This window comes from Nipponia nippon, unplaced genomic scaffold, assembly GCF_047370975.1.
Source record: "Nipponia nippon isolate SJK-2023a ecotype South Korea unplaced genomic scaffold, ASM4737097v1 scaffold_3, whole genome shotgun sequence".
Classification (NCBI taxonomy): Eukaryota; Metazoa; Chordata; class Aves; order Pelecaniformes; family Threskiornithidae; genus Nipponia; species Nipponia nippon.
Window position 1 is genome coordinate 98,162,883 of NW_028262347.1, and position 21,392 is coordinate 98,184,274.

Consider the following 21,392-nt stretch of genomic DNA (forward strand, 5'->3'; position numbering starts at 1 on the left):
AGGAATGTAGGCAGAAAGTGAAAATTCTAATTAATTCTTACACAAATAAGTAGCAATGCAGAAATTTGAATCCAAGGGGCCATGTAAAGTGATCTTTTAAAATAATACTGACCAAGGGTTTGAAGTAAACTAAATCAGTTTTTAAACTGAAGAGTGATAAGGATTTCATTGCTGTCAAAATTGCAAGGGCTATGGCACAAGCAGTATGTTACTCGTTCCAATCCACATATCGGGTACTTTACTGTAACATCTAAATGAACGATTAAGACAGTATGATTCAATGTTCATTGAAGTAAGGGGAAAATTTTATTTTGGTAGACCAATGATTTGGTCTAAGATTGAGACTAGAATACTTTCTGTAAAGGAATTAAGAATAATTACTCGTTTTTATAATGGTACAGTAGTGCTGGGCATTTTCTGGATCTGCCCCATGGGTATGTTTAGTTTTTTGTATACTAACTTAATAGCACGTATACCTACAAAACACCATCTGTCTTCATACCTGTCATACCATCAGCGTATTCCAGACATGAGCCATCTGACTGTAGAAGAACTTTTCAGTAGCAGAACTGAGTAGTCAAATGTGGCAGTTAGTGTATTTCTAAGGGTTGTGGAATATAATATGAGAATATGATACAAAGAGAAGATGGATCTAAATTAATACAAGAGAGGACAGAGGAAAAGAAAAGCAAAGGCTGAAGGGAGAGGTCTGCCTAAATGAGAAACACTCATCATGCTAGATCTTATCAGATGTTTCGTTTCTCAAATGTGCATGAAGAAAGAAAAAAAATTTCAGGAGAGAATTCTACTTTTCAAGAGACGAAAAAGTAAAAGGAAAATACAGTTATGTGATGCAGAGCAAACTTCTTCCAGTCTCTTGCTAGGAAAGTCATGCATTTACAGATTTTGTATCTATCCCTGTAAAACCACAACACACAGTTGGAAGCAGAACATAGATCCCAGAATTAGGGGAGAGACAGATTGAAGAAGCAGCTGACCTGAACTGTCACTAGTACTGCTGGATTACTTCATGCTCAGTTGAGTTGCTAAGATAACCAATCGTGCGCGGGTTGGATCTAGAATGTTTCCAAGAACTGAGTTCATTAGTGAAATATCCTAAAGTTAACTAACGCCCCTGCCAAGAAATGGGCTCTTCCATTTTCCTCACATGATTATCTAGGCACTTTCACTTTTCCGTATATAGGAGCAGCTCAGGGACTGACAGATCAGGCTAGGTAGGGATACAGACTTCAGGCACATGCATACTGCTTGCATGTGTACACAGATGCAAGCACATGCTGATTTCACACACTGAAATTCAAGTTAGTGTAAGAGGTAATAAGGGAAGGCAGCGATAGTCCTGCTGATAAAGAACTTCTCCTTTAAGAGAAGGCACTAAAGGTACAACTCTTCAAGTACTGTTTATAGTAATCCATCAGGAAAAGCATCACAATCATGAATGGGCCAGTGGATGGTTTATGTGATTACACGCTGGATGATGAAGGGGCTTTCATGTTCACATCAGAGTCGGTGGGAGAGGGACATCCAGGTAAGAAACCAGCTCTGGCAAATGTGTAAAAAGAATAATATTTTCATTTAAAATGTTTTAAAAGCCTGAAGAATTCATCTGCTATTAATCTTATTATAGAAGTTATTTGTAACGGGGTGCTTTTTACTTTATTGCTATTGGACCGTGTCTATATAGACTATAGAACCGCTATAACTCAGGTGCTTCCAACAGGAGTTTACATGCCTTTGCAGGGTGTGTGTTACACTGAGGAGGGCAGTGGGGTTTATGGCTGCTGCTTCTTCCTTTTCATCTGAATTTCTTTCAGTATTACCGTGGAGACACTACTCTCTCCCTAACAGACTCAAGTTTCACATATGGATAAGAATGTATAACTTGCTTCTCAAGTTCCATATCTTTATGTGCCCTGTGAAACTGTCCTGCATATATGCTGTGCTCTAAAACTGGCACCCACGACAGGAATATCTCTAAGCAGGCTATTTTAAAGCCTTTAAAAATCAATGGTCCCAGCAGCTGTACATGGCAAAGTTGCTGATTTTTTCCCCCCATTCCATCATCTGATGCAATATATGGAATTGCTTAAGCAAATAGTGGACAGTTATTTGCTAAACTTTATGTATGGTCAGCAGAGCTTAGTTCAATTTTATTGAAAACAAATGTTCATCTGCCATAAACACATACCTTATGTCAACAGCAAGTGTTCCCCCAAATGAGGCCAGGGGACAATAGACTGTTTGATGTCCTGAAAAGTTTATTTATTTTAGAAGCCAATTTGGCGTCCTGTGCCTTTTGCTATAATAAGGCTTTTTCAGGTCTGTACTCGTGTCATGTGAGTAAATCACAAGTGGGTGGAATGACATAGCAGAGAATAAAAAGGTCAGCAATGAGAATTTTATGTCTATAATTCTCATACTCTTCTATAATATTAACTTATTACCTCAGATCAAATCCATGGCTGATGCAATTGAGTACATCTCTGTCAATGTCAAGGCAGCTACATCAAGTTAAGCCAGTTGGGGTTCTTCCTGATGTAAGACAATCGGAAAATGACAACCACATTCAGTCCTTGGGACATAGGTCTCATCCCAAATTTGTACTTAATTACATCCAGCGTCTGTCGCGCAATGTAGTTTCATAGGAAAAATAACATACAATATGGTAATTTTAAATTCATGATGGTATTTCCGAAGATGGCAGGTCACAATTTATGCTACTCTGATCATTGTTTTTAATCCCCCTGTGGCAATAACAGGTAAGTCTCAGAACAGGACGAGTTTGACTGAGTCCCCAGGTTTGGCTTTGTCCCTTGGTTTCTGTCCTTTGCCAGTTCTCATTTTGTCTCGTTTCTTGTTTTAGAATTTGGCCTATTTTTTAGTTCTTATTCACATTCCCTTCTTTATTTTCAAAAACTCTATTGGCCCTCGGTAGACCTTCTTTTAAGCCCCCTGAGCGTTATTCCCCTCCTGTGCTGCAATACTTGGCAGGTCTTTGAGAGGCAATGTTGCTGCTTGTTAGATTTGTGTACAGCCTCTCACCTGGCCCTGGTTGCCAGATCTCTGGGTACTGTGAGACGCAAAGTGGGAACCCAAGAGGCTTATTGTAGAGGGAGTGGAAAGCTGAAATTTACTCAGACGTTTTCAGGACTGCAATGCTCATACTTTCGTAAACAGCCTAGGTCTTCATGTAGGGTACTGAAAGCCCAAACGCCTATGACAAAGGAAAGATCCACATTTTCCACATCAAGGGAGGCCAGGTTGACCGTAAGTAACTCTGGGTGGTCCTGCAAATTCTTGTTCATGAACACAGCCCAGCAATAGGTCTTAATTGTCTCAGCGATAGCTCTAGTTTCTGACAGCAAATTGATCGCCCTTACATCCCGGCCAACCCTCCTTTTCCCCGTCTGTGGTTTTACACGAGAGGTGTAGATATGCCGTGAGGTTTTTATCACCCAGGAAAATCTTGGCTGTTTCTTAAAATGGGGCCTGGTGTCTGAGGCTGTAGTTGGGCTTCTGACATTATCAGTAGCACTAGAATTTTACTGTGAGTTTTGAGTTCCTCTGTTTGATACCAAATGGATAATTTGTGTGTTCTTGTTTATTTCTCTTCTGTATGTGATTGATAGTATAATTTGCTAGAGGGCATTATGTGAAGTAAAGAGCCTGAACCAGATCTTTGTCTGGTGGAAATCTGAATTGTTCCGATTATATTAGCTGAGGATTGAATGCTTTAATGGAGACCTCCTTCTTAATAAACAAAGCAGGAGAAATTACATGCTTATTTATTTGGGTGTACAGAGAACTGCCTTATACCTGTGCAATGCCTAAGAGTTGTGTGTCACTAAGCAGCCCAAAGTGAATAGAAGCAAGTAATAGCTGGCAATAATTAACATACAGGTATTACCTATGCTCCCCAAAGACTTTACAGAAGACTCTGTTTATCCCATCTTCTCAGTCCAAATTCTTCAAAACCACTTGGGTATAAAATTTGGGACTTCCTTCCAGAAATTCTTTAAGCCTGGCATCTAGTGGAGTAAATTCCAAACTCTCTGAAGACTTACACGTGACTTCTTCATTTCAATAGAATAAAAGCACATGGATAGCAACAGGGGGAAGAGAAAGATTTTGGGTTTTAGATAGCTGGTTTCTGCCACTGCTTCATTTTGCTTTGTCCAGTAGCGTCTGTCTGTGCTGCACAATGGTTTCACTGTGCTTTGAAAGGCATTATGTGTTTCTCTGACCCACAATGTCTTACAGGTGCCAAACCACTTAGGATTAATTCCTTCCCTTATCTGGTGTGACTTCAGGTGGAATTGCCTGCAAACAGAATGTCATTCAGTTTTCCAGTTAGTATCAAGGAATGTCTTTAAAAATATAAGAGAAAATATCTGTTAAAAGCACCCTCAGATTTTCAACCATATTAAAAACATATGTTTATCTATTCTGGATAGTCACAGAAAAAAAATCACAAAAGGAAAAAAAAAAAACAAACAGAAAATGCAGGTCTTTCCAGCAAGTTGATGCTTGCATGTCTTATATCTAACATTATACATACTTAACAATATCTAACATTGTATATACTTAACAATATACGTAATACTTCAGTAAGCTGTATTGAACAAAGAGAACAGATGTATTAAGATATTTAAACAGTGTAGTGTTAATATTGAAGTACCACTGCAGTTATCAATTAGCACTCCTCAAGAGCATTTAAATAGGAAAAATATAATACAGCACAATTCAGCTATTCAAAGTCTTTCTAGTGAAACTCTTTTTGGTGGAAAGCTTATTTTTTGATGGAGTGCTCATGATAAGTATCTGCGTTTCTTGGCTGTTTTCATTTTTTACCAGAAAACTGAGAATATATTTTGAATATATAATTTCACATTCTAGTTTAAAATTATTTTTTTCTGTTGATATAAATAATGTATCATTAAAAATACCAAATGTTATTTTGATGATCACAGGTTTTTAAGAAAATCAACCTTACCTTTTGTAGTGTTCAATGTTTATTATATTTACTACACCATCAAAGCCAGAAGTGTGGTTGTACCCATTGCGCTTCAAAGGGCAGAGCTTTTTTGAATTAAATTTTCAGTTGTTACTGCTGTTCATAGACTTTCTTGTGTGTGTATACATGGTGAATCTTTTGGGGAGGTCCTGAGAACTTGCAGATGACATGGCTTGTGTTAGGCTCTTACATAGTCTAGATTGATGTAACAAACTTATGTTCAGCTATCTGGAAAACTGTGAAGCTCTTTTTAATCATTGGAGATCACTTTTGTTGTTGAATGCCTCCTTTACTTCATCATTTGACAACTGGGCATTTGAGTAAGGTTTATCATCAGCTTCCCTAGACTCATTCATTCCTTTTATAGTTAGCAAAACCTCGTTTATGGTTAATTGGCATCTCTGCCATAAGGCTGGGGTCTGTAGGACGATTGGATTTCATTAAAAGAATGCATGGTTATCTAATACTTTCCTGCTCAGTCAAGAAATCCTCAGCCTAGACATTCCTTTTGGAATATTTATCCTATTGGATAGTAGTTCACTACATGAAGGTATGCATGAACTGAATTCTTACCTATTACATCATTTTTTTAGACAATAATGCCTAATGCACCAGAGGTGGTCCATTATGCTTTCCCTGTTTCCAAAAAAAGAAGGAGAAAAATAAAGGAAGGATACAATGTACAAACATATCCTGTCACATTTAGCAGCTAATAAGAGAAATTGGATGGTTGAGATGAGAAATTTAAATAACACAATGAAGGGTGCACAAAGCCTGCTAAGCATTGCTAAAAATAGAACACCTGGTTTTATTTTACACCAGAGACCTTTACTAATAGACATGCCTTTAGTTTAATGCATTAATCAGCCAGTCATCCAGCTAGATTTCCAGTCTTGATAGATGTGTCTGTATTTGGATCTAGTTGCACTAAAACTGTTGGTTGTTGCACCAACAATCAGATATGGCATGAATTGTCAAACTGATTTGTCTCAGCCTATTTTAATCTAAAGGTATGCTATCAGCATAGTAGATTAAATTATTCTAATTTATTATTTTAATTGATTAAATTCTCACATCGATTTTAAAGACCAGAAAGGACCTCTGATAAATAATCTGGTCTGACCTTCAGACACAGGGAATAATATTTCATGCAAGAATTCTTCAAACATGCTAGTAAATGATGGTTGAATTTCATTCCTACCTTTTAAAAAGATACCCAATTTTCACCTAGAGATTTGAAGGAACAAGGAATCCTGCATACCTCTAGATGAATGGTTTCAGTGGCTCTCACCCATTTAAGATTTTCCTTTTTGAATCTTTATTTGTCTCTCGTTAATTTCCAGCTATCAACTGTAGTCACATTATAGTTCATCAGACAAAACCTTCTCTCTCAGCATATTATTTTTAGGTTCTTAGAGACTGTGATGCCAATGCCTATTAGGATTTCATCTGGTAGGTTGTCTTTCCTTCAGTCTTTCAAAACTAGACGGAGCTTGATTGATTTAATCCTGTAAGATATATTTTCCTGATTTTGGGGCATTCTTCTCAGTCTGCCCTAAACCTTTCTACAGCTTCTTAACGTCATCTTTGGAATACCACCCCCAAAATCTAGTATTTCTGTAGCAGTTGCACTAATGCTATTGTATGGAGATAATATCATTTCTGTGGATGACTGTTCATCTGGTTTTCTATCATGATCTCTTCAGGGTAACAGTTTTGTAAGACAAACTTTCCCCTTCTGTAAGTTTGGACTATGCTTTTTGTTCATGAATGTTTGCTGTGTTATTTCTCTGAGAGGGAAGCAAAAGAGTTGCTTTTCTACCTACCAATATCCATGAAATACTGTAGATACTAATGATACAGTTCATACAAAAAAAAAAAACAACAACAAAAAAAAACCCACCATGAAAACATCCTGTCAAATCTTCACTTACTGATTTCACTGCCTACTATGGCTAATACTCCCTTGAAGCATTTCATGAAAATTTTAGTTCATAAATTAATTTCAACCACAGCATGCAAAACCAACATGAGGTTCTTTGTACCAGATAGGTGTCACAAGGAGAAATGAGGATGAATTAGTCATATGGGATGACTTGTACTCTTCTTGAATGTTTTGGAAAGAATGCATTTATTATCCCTGTATGTGCCATACAGGGAACTTAGACAAACATGGGACACTGGTATCTAATGCAAGTGAGACATATTTCGTGTGGAACAGGGACAGGGATAAAGGTTGTTCCTGGCATAGAAACTCTGGGTGGTGAAAAAAGACTACAAAGCAGTACCAGTCACTGGGAGTTTACTGCAGGGCATTGGACCTGCACTAAGAAGGTCATCCTATCCCAGATGCTCTGTTGTCCCACACAGGTAATCAAAAATTACATATTTTTGTCAATACTGTTTGCTTTTATGCTTGAAAATATGGCTATATTTCCCTATAAAAATGGAAACTTTGAAGACAGCAAGCAGAGATACATTTTAATCACTCTTGCCACCTTTGTCCCCAGTCTTGCTAAACAAGGTTCATTTGGACTTCTAACTAAATTGCAAGAATGGTGTCTGATTCCTGTTTGGTAATAATTGTCCCAAATTTAGTAATCCATGTACAGTCCTTGCAAGGCTGAAAGTTCCAATGCAGCCTATGTTTGCTAATTGTCTTTTCTGTTTGTTCTTTTTGTGCTGAAGTGGTTAATATGGGAGATAAGAGTGTTAGAATCACATTCGTTCTCTAGTCTTTGATTTGTCCCTCTTAGCTAAATGTACACCTTCCTCATGAAAATAAATGAGAATTCATTTTGGCTTGAGGTTAAACGTATTAAAAGTCTCTAATGACATACTCTTACAAAACATTGCTTTCCAACATATTGTGTTGCAAATGGCAAGGCAGGAGATTAATTTATTTTGCCACACAACATGTTATGGTAACATCTAAACATAGTATGCAATATTAGACATTTTTAAAGTACAATGAAATTAAAATATATGAGAAAAATTACCATTTTCATGTGTAAGACATTGTTATGGGTACTGCCCTTTTGTGTTCATTAGATTGGCTACATTATTTGATTAAGATTCATTATTCATTAAAAAGGTAAGAAAATAAAGAAAGAAAAAGAGAAAAGATTACTATGATAAACCTGAGCTGAAACCTTTGTATTTGGGATGTAACTGAAGATACATGGAAGATTTACCTCAGGCAAACTTCAGTTGGTAACCCCTTCTTGCTTCTATGTGTGCTGCTCACTCCCCTGTCTTAGGTGAGTTGCAGGGATTATTAGGAGATGGCGTTGCAGGATGGAAAGAAGGTAGGAAGCAATGAGAAGAGGCAAACCTGAAACAGGCACTTGACTCTGAGCTGTACATTATCTGTAGTGATCTAAACTCTTTCTCAGGCTTTACCAGCAGTGTTGTTCAGGTTTGTTCTAACTTTCTGCTGGGGAGATGGAAGTTGATGGTGGAATATCACCTTCATGTTAGAATACCACTGATATGGAGTGCTTGTGGTGTTAGAGAATGAGAAGGCTGGGAGTAAAGCCTCTTAGCCTCTCAGGTAATTCTATGCATGACACACTTGTTTCACACTTAAGTGCAGAAAACTACAGGTGAAGTTGTAGTCAGTATCAGTTTACACCAGTAAGTAAACTCCCCATCGTATCTACTGGCTTTGCTTGCAGCATGTTTCATATGTCTTTCTATTTAGTTAGCTTAAATACTCCAGTAATAAGCAATAAAAGAATTCTTTGCTGAAACACCTGCCTATTTAACATGATGCAAACAGTCCATGTTTTGCATTGAGTGCTATGGTTTTGAATCACAACTTTGATGCCTTACAGATAAAATCTGCGATCAAATCAGTGATGCTGTACTAGACGCCCATCTCAAACAGGACCCAAATGCCAAGGTTGCTTGTGGTAAGTTGTTCGCTGCTTTGCTTTAAGCCATCACCCAGTCACCATTGTTTTTTTGATGTTGGCATAGAGCTTGATGCTATCATTTGCTAACTCATTTTACTCTCAAAAAATTACATAAGAATTACAGTCTTCAAGAGTAGGAGAGATGAGAAGAGACAGTAAAAGTTTTTATAAAGACTGAAGCCTAAGCGGGCTGTAGAATGGTAGGGTAGCTAATTTTGTGTGTGGAGTGAATTTTCCTGGGAGAAACAGACTGGGCTTCATTACAGTGGATTTTTGAAAGAATATTTGAATGTTTTGTTGAAAAGTTCATTTACTACATTTAATAAAGTACTAATTTTTCAGTCCAAGTCCCCATAATTTGGACAACACCCTCAGACATATGGTGTGAATTTTGGGGTTGTCCTACACAGGGACAGGAGTTGGACTCGATGATCCTTGGGGGTCCCTTCCAACTCAGGACATTCTATGATTCTATGATAACTGCTTGTTTTTTGAAATCTCTTCAAAAAGAGTTGTACCATCAACCCTCAGGTCATTACCACAATTCATGTATTACGTAACTAAATCCATCTTCAGATTCTTCCTCCTGGGACTGGAGGAAAGTTTTCAAAACAGTTGATTGCCGATAAGCTTTATTTAGCTTCAGTATGTACCTTAGAGTGATTAAGGATTAAGTGGATTTAGAAATCACAGCTTAATGCTACATTTCCCTAAAATCTGCACATATCACTGAATCATGCTTAGTGTTTTGACTTTCCCATTTGTAAATTGGACAGATTAGTATTTTCCTTACTTTCAGACATATGGTGAATATGACAAGAATTTTTTGTAGAAGGAGCTAATATTGCTAAAAATATGGGTAGAAAGGACTTCCACTGTATATACCCAGTAGATCCTTCGAAATCACCATCATCACAAACATGGTTCTTTGTCTTAGTGGGCTGGGTTATTCTGCTGTTGTAATCCTGTTTTCATCTTTCTTTTCAGAGACAGTATGTAAGACAGGAATGGTGTTGCTCTGTGGGGAGATCACATCTCGTGCTATTGTGGATTATCAACGAGTTGTCCGAGATGCAATTAGACATATTGGCTATGACGATTCAGCTAAAGGTTGGTGGAAAAACTCATGAAATCCTTGAAGAGCAAGCAATAGGCACGTGCAAAACAGGTCTGTCACCACTTCCATATGTGGGCTTTAGCAAGCCTGATAAAAACTGAATATCCTGTGTGAAAGCTGCTTATATGGTGCTACATGATACGCTTTCTGGCTTTATCACAGTAAGTAGAAAAAACATCATATATTAGTTAAAACTGAAGGGGAGTAGGCAGAATATACTTTGAACTGTGGTATTAGGCCAGAATAGTTAACTGAAGCTTGAGCCACAGAATCCACCACTCCTCTAAACTTGTGAGAACTCGAATCTCGGTTATTCATTTGGCAAGCCAATTGATGCGTCTTGGTGTGAAAGAGAGGGAAGAAGACACCTAGTTAATTTCATTGTACCATTATATATTTGTACTGTGGTTGCATCTAGAATTCCCAGGTGTAAAGCAGGTTCCCACTGTGCAAGGTTCTCTGTTAGCTCTCAACAACTCCTCCCACGCTGAGGAGTGTGTAGTCCTAAGTGGTTTGTGTAATGTACAAATGATAAAAAAGACAAAATGCTTTCTATACCAGACACATTTCACTTTCTGATTTGCCATTTATCTGTTTATACATTACAAATATTCCAAGTATACTGTTACAGTGAAGTATATCTTTTGGAGCTTTTTGTTAAAAAAAGTTGTTTCTGCAGTCCTTTAATTGCTGTTGAATTTACAGGGAGATTTTGGTGGGAGAATATTATAGAAGCACATCTGCAGGTTACCTCCACCATCACGTAACAGCAGTGCTTTCAGAACACGCTGGCGAAACTAGCAGGTCATAAGTCTCATTTTTATCCTAACTGCCAAAAATGATAAGGGGAGTTGCAGTGACCCACTAAAAACAACTTCTAGGCAGAAGTAAAACAAAAAGCTAAGACAAACAATTGCACACAGAAATATAATCTTCTTCTCTACATAGACTACTTAAAAGAGGGCGAAGAGCATTCTTTAAATGGATCACATGCATATGGACATGTATGTATGTTGTATTGGCTGAACATGAGTTTGGTCAGCAGCTGCCAGTAGCTACAGTTCTAGGAAAGGTTGGATTTGGAGAGAAGCAAGTTACTATTAATATACCTAGGAACAGGTGGAAAATTTTGCCGCAATCTTCTGTAAGTCTTTCAGTTTCTTTTTAAAAGCTTCCTTTTGGTCTATGAAAATCATGTAAAGTAAATTCCCACTTTCAGATTTGCTGTGAGACTTGAATCTGTTTTTTTCTGTTTGTGGCTCTCACACAAACTCCCATGAGAGATTTAGGTACAGACACTGATTTACATGTATTACGAATAATGTATTAGAGAGCAGAGCCTTCAGTTGCTGAAAACATCAGCTCCTATGAATTTAGGTAGAGGTTTTTAATACTATTTATTTGGGAGAGGCTAATTATTTACTTCTTGGACTAGTTTTCTGCAGTTCTGAATTGGCTTGGCACAGGGTGCCAATCCAAGAGAAAACAAGCAGTAACAAGCAATAAAGGCAACACTATATGCCTCACCCTCTCCCAAAAAAGGTTTCAAGTGTCATATTGACAAAAAAAATTTAACTAAAAAGAGCAGTTAGGTTGTGAGTTCTGAATGCAGTATCCTTCAGAATGAAAATTTTGTCATATGGTTCCATTTTACTTTCCTTAATTGTGACAGAAAAAGCTAATTTGCTGCTATTCTTTTTTTCCAAATAGGCTTTGACTACAAGACTTGTAATGTTTTAGTGGCACTGGAACAGCAGTCACCTGATATTGCCCAAGGTGTTCATCTACACAGGGATGAAGAGGATGTTGGTGCTGGAGATCAGGTAGACATGACATCACATCACATCTAAAACATCAAAACTGTTTGAATGGAAAGTTTAGCCCATCTTATTGCCCTGTTTTCTAAATCAAAACTCATGTGAAGATTTCCACTCTTTCGTTTTGGGATAGCCCAGAATAAAAACCGTATTTTTATTAAAACAGTTGGAAGTTCTTTGAGGGCAGACTTTTGCCTGGTGTTTGTTATAGCACTCCATGCGGGTCAGGAGAGCTCTGGCAGTTTGTAGAAGCTGAGAATGTGTCCTTTAGAACTTAGCAAAGGTTTTTTGCTTACGTATTTCACGTTTTTGTTGAGTGACTTTAGATTCACTAGACCGTTCATCTTGCAGCCAGACTTGCTTGTAAGATGGAAAAAACAAAGGATCTTTTCGCTTTCACAGAGCTCTTGAGATTTTACACAGCAAAATTTAGGTGGTTTCAACTGTCTGCAGCATTACTACAATGAAGGCAAATACACCAGAGTACTTTCAATTCTCACTTATTTCCCAGAGGCAGCTATTCTAATAGGTGTTCCACATAATTAAGGCTGTCCAAACGGCATTTCTATGAGCTAAATAACACATGTAGATAATTATGGTGTGTTCCCAAGAGAAAGATGATAACATAAAAACTCCATAATCTGACTGATGCCAGTATGAGTGAGTTTAACATTTACAGTAGTTATCATTAGTAGTAATATCTAGTTTATAACAGTGCTGTTGAGAACCATAAGTGGAGATATCAGAGTCCAGGAACCAAGCTAATATTGTTCAAAAAACCCTTGAGGACTGAATTAAAATGCTTTTATGCTGTCATGGGGACATAATACTACATAAGATGAAAAGATATCTGACTTTCTTTGGCACTTTGATGGCCTCCTTTCCCATTGTATCAAAGTACTTTCCTGTCTTTATTTTTTTTTTTTTTTTTATCACAACATACACTGGTTAGGAGAAAGAAAATGCTGCTAACTCTGTTTAACAAATAGTGATCTGATGCAGGGAACATGACTGAATAACACTAGAAGCTGTGGCTAGAAATGTGTGGCACTGCAAATCTGAGGCAGGTGCCTTAAACTGTTTAACAGTACATCCTTTACGTAGTATTCAAATCCCATTGCGCTGAAATGTCAGATGTGAGCTGCAGTATACATGTGTCTGTATTCATACATAAAAGCTTCTACAACCTGTCCAGGCTAATGATAACACCTTTCCTATGACAGAATAGTCCCAAAATGGTTTTGCTCAAACGGATTTTCTTTCCTATTGAAAGAACCTGATTTTTTTTGCAGAAATGTCGCTGTTTCTGTCCAGGTTTCCAGCTCAACATGTAAACCTTCAGGCTTTCAGTGAAAAATTCTAGGAATGTGGTTTGTTTCTCATTGCACTATAACGTGTTGGAGCCTGATCTGAGTTTAAGCTTCTTGGACTGTAATGTAAAATAGTAGAAAGTATACCTAAGGGTACTGTTTATTCTTTGCTTCAGACGAAATCTCGTTGCCTTTGGTTGTGGTGCTTTTAACAGTGATTGAAGTATCTCTTCTCCTCCTGTAGGGTTTGATGTTTGGTTATGCAACAGATGAGACAGAAGAATGTATGCCTCTAACAATTATTCTTGCTCATAAACTGAATGCCAGGTTAGCAGAGCTGAGGCGTAATGGAGAACTTCCTTGGCTGAGGCCTGACTCTAAAACACAGGTAAATACTAATTTCATTCCAGTTTTTTCTGTTTTACTAACACAATAGCATTCCAGTCACTTATGGATAGTCCAGATAGTTGAAAACTACTACTTTTTCATTTCCAGAAATCTGAAATATTTTTAAAGACATCAATTGATGGTGTTCAGAGTATCAGGATAACCTACAAGTAGCAGATATATAACGTACAAGCAGCAGATAAAACATTTCCACTGCTTATGATACTGTCTCCTTGACAGCTGGAAAATGGTTAACGTGTATCAGAGCACTAGGACCACTTAACCACCTACCGATCAAGAAAAATTTAACCCTTCAGACCTAAGCAGTCTGTGCGCATTGAAAAACTGACACGAAATCCAAAGCATTTGTTTATATTTAGGGATTCGGGCTGGCTTTTTTGAAGATGCACTGAGAACATAAATTTCTGAGGCTTGGGAGTTTAGCTGGAAATCCCAACCAAAAGACACGTTTTGGACAATTTCATAGCAAATCAGATTGTGCATATTGAGTCTTTTTTTTTTTCACCACTGCAAAAATGAAGAATGAGAAAGTAGGCTTCATATCTCATACCTTGGCAACAACGTGAGCAGTGATCATTATAATGTCAGCATTGACATTTTGCTACAATTTTGCTCTTGGAATAGCATAGCATGATGTTTGATGTAGACCAGTAATACGTTTTATAGCAACTTTGTTATTTTCTTCCTCCCTCTCCCTGTTCTATTCAGGTCACTGTTCAGTATATCCAGGAGAATGGAGCAGTCATCCCGGTGCGTGTTCACACCATTGTGATATCTGTGCAGCATGATGAAACCATTTCGCTGGAGAATATGAGGAGAACACTGAAGGATCGAGTGATTCAAGCTGTTGTCCCTGCAAAATACTTGGATGAGAAAACTATTTATCACCTTCAGCCTAGTGGACGTTTTGTTATTGGAGGGCCTCAGGTTTGTGTTGTATTATTTTGGTGCTTTTATCAGCTTGCCTTTGTCATTGGGTGTGTGTCTTAAAAGAAATGCTCAGCTTTTTGGCATGTCTGTCCCAAGGTGTGAGAAGCAAGCTGTCTAGTGCAAGTTTTAACTGCAGTTGTATATGTGAGAAGCACCCAGGGTTTCACATAATGTATTCCAAAGTAACCTTTGAGGGCATGGCTATATCATACATGTGTTGTGACTAGGCAGGTAAGTTGAGCTGAATCTTACATTGCCTGTGGAATGTACAGCACAGATCTGGGTTTCCTCAAACCCTCTTGAGTCAAGCACTAAGACATGCAATCCTTTCTCATGGAAAGCATGCCTTACAGAGATGAACAAGAGAAGGTTTACTTCTCTTACAGTGAACCTGGTTTTTGGATCTGTATAGCTCACACTGTTCTGCCTGACTCCAATGAGAGCTGAAGGTGTTCCTCTGTTCTGAAAATCAGCCCCTGATAGGCTTCTCCTGGTGAGAAAATGAATGTTGTGTTTGCTTTATCTAGGCAATGCAGGAGCTGGGATTTATAATTTGATCCTGCACTCACAAAAGTCAGGCAGAACTTCCACTCTCTGTAGCATCAGGACTTTTGAGATTTACTTTTTGAAAACAAATTCACCATTCCCAATGTTTTAGTCTCCAGTTCCCTTCAGAACTATCACAGCAAAATTTCAAAGCTGCTTCCTGAAATTAGGTCCAATTTTACAACAAATCCAAGTAGACATTGTTTTTCTTTGCTGTTCAAGTTCAATCATTTACTGGAATTTGCCAGAATTATTTGTAAGGTGCTGTGTCTTTTTTACATTAGTGCCACGAACAGGTAGGAAGGTGTTGAGATTAATCATTATAATAATGATTATACAAAAAATATATTTTTGTGTAGTTGAATTGGTTGTATCACTGTAATTCTGTGTGTCATTGACATCCTAGCCTATGGACAAATGGAGAGGGAAGCTTGAACTGTAACCCGGAGCTAATGAACCAATGCAGCAATCATAGCTACATGCAAAAAGAAGGCTACACATATGAAAATTTTCAGGTGTGCACTGAACTGCACCTGTTAAAAATGTAAATCTTTCAGGTGTGCACTGAACTACACCCATTTAAAAATGTAATATAATTACATTTGGGAAACCAACCAGGAATACCTTTTCTACTCCTGTGGTGGAACTGTATTGCTTATGTTTGCACATACAAACACAGGCACATTGCAGTGTATGTTTGCAGCTTTTTAAACCCGGGATAAGTTTACTTAGTATGGGTCAATCTGCCTGTGTGTCCATGGCCTTACCACTGCTATCATCACTTGTGCAATTTACAATAGCATTGCAGCAACCAGAAAATAACTATTTCTTTCCTTGTCTTTTACATCTTGAACTTTTTGATTACTTTTCAGAAGAGTATTACTCAGTTTTATTTTTAACAATGCTAGCTATGGAAGGCTGTCTTAATCTCCAGCTCAGTTCATCTAAGGAAGACACATGTATGTCACTTGGGATATTCACCTTATGCTTTTGAGCACGGTGGTACCTTGAATTCTGGCTATGGCAAAATTAGTAGTTTTGCTGCTATCACCGTTTTCCCAACAGCAGCACCCGCTGGTACTGTGAGGATATTACAGCTCGTTACAAAAGTGACTTCCACATGCTTTACAAATGCATTTGTGCTCTTTCAGCACCTTTAAAACGAGGGGTGATTTTTTTCCTTTCACCTGTCCATTTCTCTTCCTCTCACTCAGTTCTGCAGTCAAGTCATGATGGCACACAAGATGTTCTCATTGCAACTATCTGTGCCACCAGAAATTAAGGTTTGAGTCAAGCAGAAGAACCCCAGGACAGGATCCTTTAGACAAGCTCAGCTATCTGCAATTCAGATTTACATCTCGCTGCTTTCTTAGCAGAATGGAACAAACAGTGCCAAAGGTTTTCTTCTGTGTATATGCACAGTCTTTCTAAGAAAAACTTTGACTCTCTACTTGTGTTTGCTGTGCAAACATTCCAGCAGTTGAAATTTACTGACATGATATTCTGTAGACAAAGAATTTCAAACCTGCCTGCGCAGGAGGAGACTGAATTTCAAATTTGACCATGTGTCCATTCACACCAGAAAGCTTCAGCATTTCATAAATCGGAGGGTCAGACAATTAGTCAGGTACTGATCAGCTAACCAAGATCAAATGAAAATATCAAGTACTTGTGAGGAGCAATCAGGATAGCTGTGTAGGCAGCTAGAAGGTTATCTGTGCTTCCTTATTTAATATTTTAGAATATTCATCTATAAGCATCTGTTCTTAGAAAGAAGTAATCCTTCTTTCCCAATTACCTATAACTGCCGGCTACTCCATACCTTTTATGTACATTTTAAATTAGACTCTAAATATTTTAGGGTTGGAAATGTGGTTTTAGTACATATTTGTATGACAGTCTCTGTAATGATACTGCACTGAAAATGTTGGGTGCCAGCCTCCATGTAATGGTGTATAAGGTAGCACTGGCATACCTTTCGATGGTAAATACAAAAAAGACATCTACTGTTTAATATTCACACAACGTCAGATTTTGACCAAAAGATATGAAAGCCTGAGATAGATATATAGATATATATATATATATATATATATATATAAATTTTTTTTTTGTTTTTAACAGTGTAAAATCTCTCAGTGGGTCCTATATGGCATGTAGTTTGTTAGCAATATGTTAGCAATATTTTGTATTCAGTTTGGATGTGGTAGATAGGCAACTTTTAAACCAAAGTTCCCACATTGTCTGGAATATTTACTTTTGATACAGGCAGTGCAGGCTCTAGCTATCTGGGTGCAAACCTGTTTGCTTGACTACCAAACACTATTCATGAATGGCTTGTCTTAGGAATCTGGCTTTAAAGAACATTTATAGCCACTGTTGTAGCTCAGTGAGACAGGTTCATTCCTTCAGCTACCCCACAGCAAGCCATATGTGGTGAACTACATGTTGTTGTAGTCTTCTGCAGGATGCGTAGCCTTGTTTGAGACATGTTAAAATGAACTGTAAAATGAACACATTATTTTACTGATTCAGGGTGATGCTGGTGTTACTGGTCGAAAGATCATTGTGGATACTTACGGTGGCTGGGGAGCCCATGGAGGTGGTGCCTTTTCTGGCAAAGACTATACGAAGGTGGACCGATCAGCTGCGTATGCAGCCCGTTGGGTGGCCAAGTCTCTTGTGAAAGCTGGGCTCTGTCGCCGTGTTCTGGTTCAGGTATGGTTTGCTATGAATGTTGCTTTTCTCAAAAACATTTTTCCTTTTCAGCTTCACCTTGAATACACATCATACAAGACACTGTAGCAGAAGCAGTCTTGGTGATGGCTTGGGGTTAAAGAAAGGAAGACCTTGATGTGCTTGGTTCAAGACCACTATAATGTCACTAATAGCCTGTCAGCTTCTTGAAGCTGGAACTTTTCATTTAGCTTTCATTTTATTGGCTGTTTTTCTGGACGTTTATTGAGCCCTCAACCCTCTGACACTTACTGACACGGAAATGAGCACGGGGTGACTGGATAATGGGGAAGAAAGTTATCCAGAGACCTCAGCATTTTCAAAGTTTTCTCTTTTTTTCTACAAATACGGATTATGCAAATATGGGAAGTGAAGGAGAGGCCTTAGTTTTCCTAAGACGGTTCATGGATGAATGCTTTCTTCTATTGCATACTGTTGCCCGTTGAGGTTCCGTGTTCATTTGCTAACTGTGGTGTCTTTTTTGCTATAGGTTTCTTATGCTATTGGGGTAGCTCATCCACTGTCCATTTCACTGTTCACTTATGGAACTTCCCAAAAAACAGAGAAAGAGCTGCTGGACATTGTGCACAAAAACTTTGATCTTCGGCCTGGAGTCATTGTCAGGTATAGAAACACATAAAAAGGAAATATCTTGGTGATCACATCCTAGAAATGATTTCTTGCAAAACCATTAGATGGTACAATGTAAGAGTCAGCCTCTTGAACTAGCATGGGATTGTTCCATGCAGTACAAAAGAGACTTTCTCTCTTTCTGTCATTCTGTCAGTCTTCACAGTTGATACTTTTTATGGATCTACCAGTGTGCCATATCTTTTAAGATAACAAATGTACTTTTTGAGTTTCATATGGAACATATACTTTCAGCATTTGACCTTATATCGTATGTGGAATTCAAGTAAAATAAAGTAATAACTTTTGCGTTCCAAGAATTTTAAGTTACTTTGCTGTGAAAAAAAAAGTTTTGTTTTACAAAAGGAATTGAAGATTATTTCATCTTTTCCACTAAAATGAATAATTCTCAATAATAAGGACTTTTCCTGTAGCCCTAAAGTACTTCACATTTAAGTTTTGTTGTCACTTTTATGGTTCTCCACTGAACATGTTCACTGGTATGCTCGCATCTCCAGAATATGCTTGCTTGGCTAAGGGTGTGAAGTGAATATCAACATCAAGGATTTTAATGGTAGCCATCATGAAGTATCTTAATGTGAAGAATTTTCTCTTCTTTTTATTATACACACAGGGATTTGGACCTAAAAAAGCCCATTTACCAGAAGACTGCATGTTATGGTCACTTTGGAAGAAATGAATTCTCATGGGAGGTGCCCAAAAAACTTGTGTTTTGACACTAGCAGTCATCCTTTAAAAACAGAAAGGAAGAGAAGTCCACTAATGATGAGGATGCTTCCGAAAATCAAATTTGACAGCTTTGTATTCAACAAAAGGAATTTTAGATTTTAAATGGAAAGAAAGAAAAGGATATTTTCTGGGAAATTGATTTTTTTTTTTTTTTTTTTTTAAACCCTCAGTGTCTTTCATTATCTAAGATATAAAGGACAGAGTCTGGTTTTTTTAATCAACAGAATATGGTTTACTTTTTATTGCTGCTCTGCTGGTTCTTTTGATAAAGGCAAAGTATGACTCAGGTACGCAAGCCAATGGCTGAACCTCAAACCTTTCATGGGCAAAGGCAAAGATGACTTTCCCAGTTCTGACTAAGGATCAGCAGATTTCTTGCTTCTAATTAGGCAATGGGAAATTCTGGGGTCCAATTTCCTTACTGGAGTTAGCATTGCATACAGCTGGGGGTTGCTTTGGTGGGAGAAGGCTGAATATCACATAACTGTATCTCGACCTCTTTTGTAGAAGATGTTAACATATATGTAATATTTAAATCACCTTCACTGAGTATGTGCTGTTACTGTTGTGTTTCAATTACCTGTGTTTTTGAAACATAAGTGTTCTCCTACAAAACAACAATCATAGAATAAAAAGCTTTTTCCTACCATGTATGTAAACATGACTCTTTTTCTATTTTTTTTTTAATGTTGCAGTATAATGGTCCATCTCAAGTCAGCCTCTTATCCTCTTGTAGGATTTTAGTTTACCACCATAATTGAATTTTACTAGATTTTGGAATTGTGATATGAATTTATCTTTCACTACATGTGTGATCACTGTTTAGTCCTTTTTATTAATAGAAACTTAGTGAAAAAGTCTTGGGTTTTTATTTTTAACTAACTCTTTTGTGCTATACAGTATTCTCTTGTAATTTTTACTCCCAGATGTTAGGTTTATTGCATGGCTTATTAGGTTTGATGTAATTTTGGAATAAATAAAATGCATAGAAACAACTGCAAAACATCAACAAATATATATAGCATGAGGTTAAAATTTGGACCACTACCCTGTCCAGCAGTCTTTCACCGAAGAACCAGCCACTAGATGGCTGTGTGTCCCACAGGCATGGGAGCAAGTCTGTGCAGAAAGCATGGCCCTGTTAGTGCCAGTACTCAGCTACTAAGTCTGGGTACTACCGGTACCCTGTTACTCCTGCTGGAGATAGCGACAGCCGCTCCTTCTGACAGATCAAGGTAGCTGACATGCATGGTGGGTTGGCTATGATCTAGACTGAGGATGAGGACCTTTCTGTGCTTGTGTGCTATATTGTCATATAAAGTGACAAACTACTTTTGGCAGAGGACTGTGGATTAATCCTAGGTTTGTTTAAATTGGGAGGATATGAGATCACATTTATCCTCTGTGATCAGTTTTGTTTGTCAATAGGCAACAAGGATGAACGTAATCCTGCGATACAAGGCTCATCTATGTATGGCCCCCAAGAGTCACTTAATCCTAGCTTTATGGTTTAAGCAGCATCCTGTTAGATCTTCTACACTGGAGAAATGCTGCCACCCCATGTCTCTCTCCTAACTAAATTTCTTTGTACAGTGTCTCCCAAACAGATGTTGAGGTGGAAAGAGGGTGCCTGAATGTGATGATCTGCCATTCATTCTCTTCAAGTGTGTCACAACACAACTTTTATCTGTTCAAGCCAGAAGTTTATCCACTTTATTAATTATGCTAATGTTCTATATGTACTGTGTAAGTTGAGACAAACAAGTAGTAGGTTTATGTGTAGCTCCTGATCTCCTGAGAAGTCAGAGAATTAATCAATGGCCCTTGTTGGACACCTGGATACATTTTGGCAGGAAAATACCTTAAAATGCAGCTGCATCTTAAAGAATGTATTAAAAAAAGTTTCCCAGGGACTGTTTTCCCAGCTGCATATTGCTCATCTTGCAAGGAAGAAGATTGTTGTGTGTGTCAGTCTCAAAAATGTAAATTGTTTGGAGGCAGTCTTGTTGGTCTGCCTAGAAACATAAACCTTGGCCTTCATTATTAAAGACTTGTTTTGCTAATGAACTTTTATCAGTAATGTATACAAAGGCATTTTAGTAATTATAAGGAAGTCACCATTCATGCTGCCACAGAACTGTTTTGTGGAAGTGTTACAGTCCTACACATATCTGTTTATCAAGACGTCCCTGAGAT

General features: G+C 37.8%; 2 protein-coding genes across 2 annotated transcripts in view; both read left to right on the forward strand.

Moving 5' to 3' along the window:
* DYDC1 (DPY30 domain containing 1) overlaps positions 1 to 9,991 on the forward strand; it is a 32,628-nt gene extending 22,637 nt beyond the window's left edge. Inside the window, exons 7-8 of the transcript XR_015707107.1 lie at positions 8,872 to 8,949; positions 9,940 to 9,991. The gene's annotated coding sequence lies outside the window, so the exon portion shown is untranslated. The remainder of the gene's footprint in view (positions 1 to 8,871; positions 8,950 to 9,939) is intronic.
* Positions 1,210 to 19,843, forward strand: MAT1A (methionine adenosyltransferase 1A). Its single transcript, XM_009467837.2, has 9 exons — positions 1,210 to 1,549; positions 8,872 to 8,949; positions 9,940 to 10,062; positions 11,780 to 11,892; positions 13,441 to 13,584; positions 14,313 to 14,531; positions 17,616 to 17,798; positions 18,307 to 18,440; positions 19,081 to 19,843. The coding sequence occupies exons 1-9, from the start codon at positions 1,456 to 1,458 to the stop codon at positions 19,181 to 19,183; spliced, it is 1,191 nt and encodes a 396-aa protein (XP_009466112.1). The 5' UTR covers positions 1,210 to 1,455; the 3' UTR covers positions 19,184 to 19,843.
* The last annotated feature ends 1,549 nt before the right edge of the window (positions 19,844 to 21,392 follow it).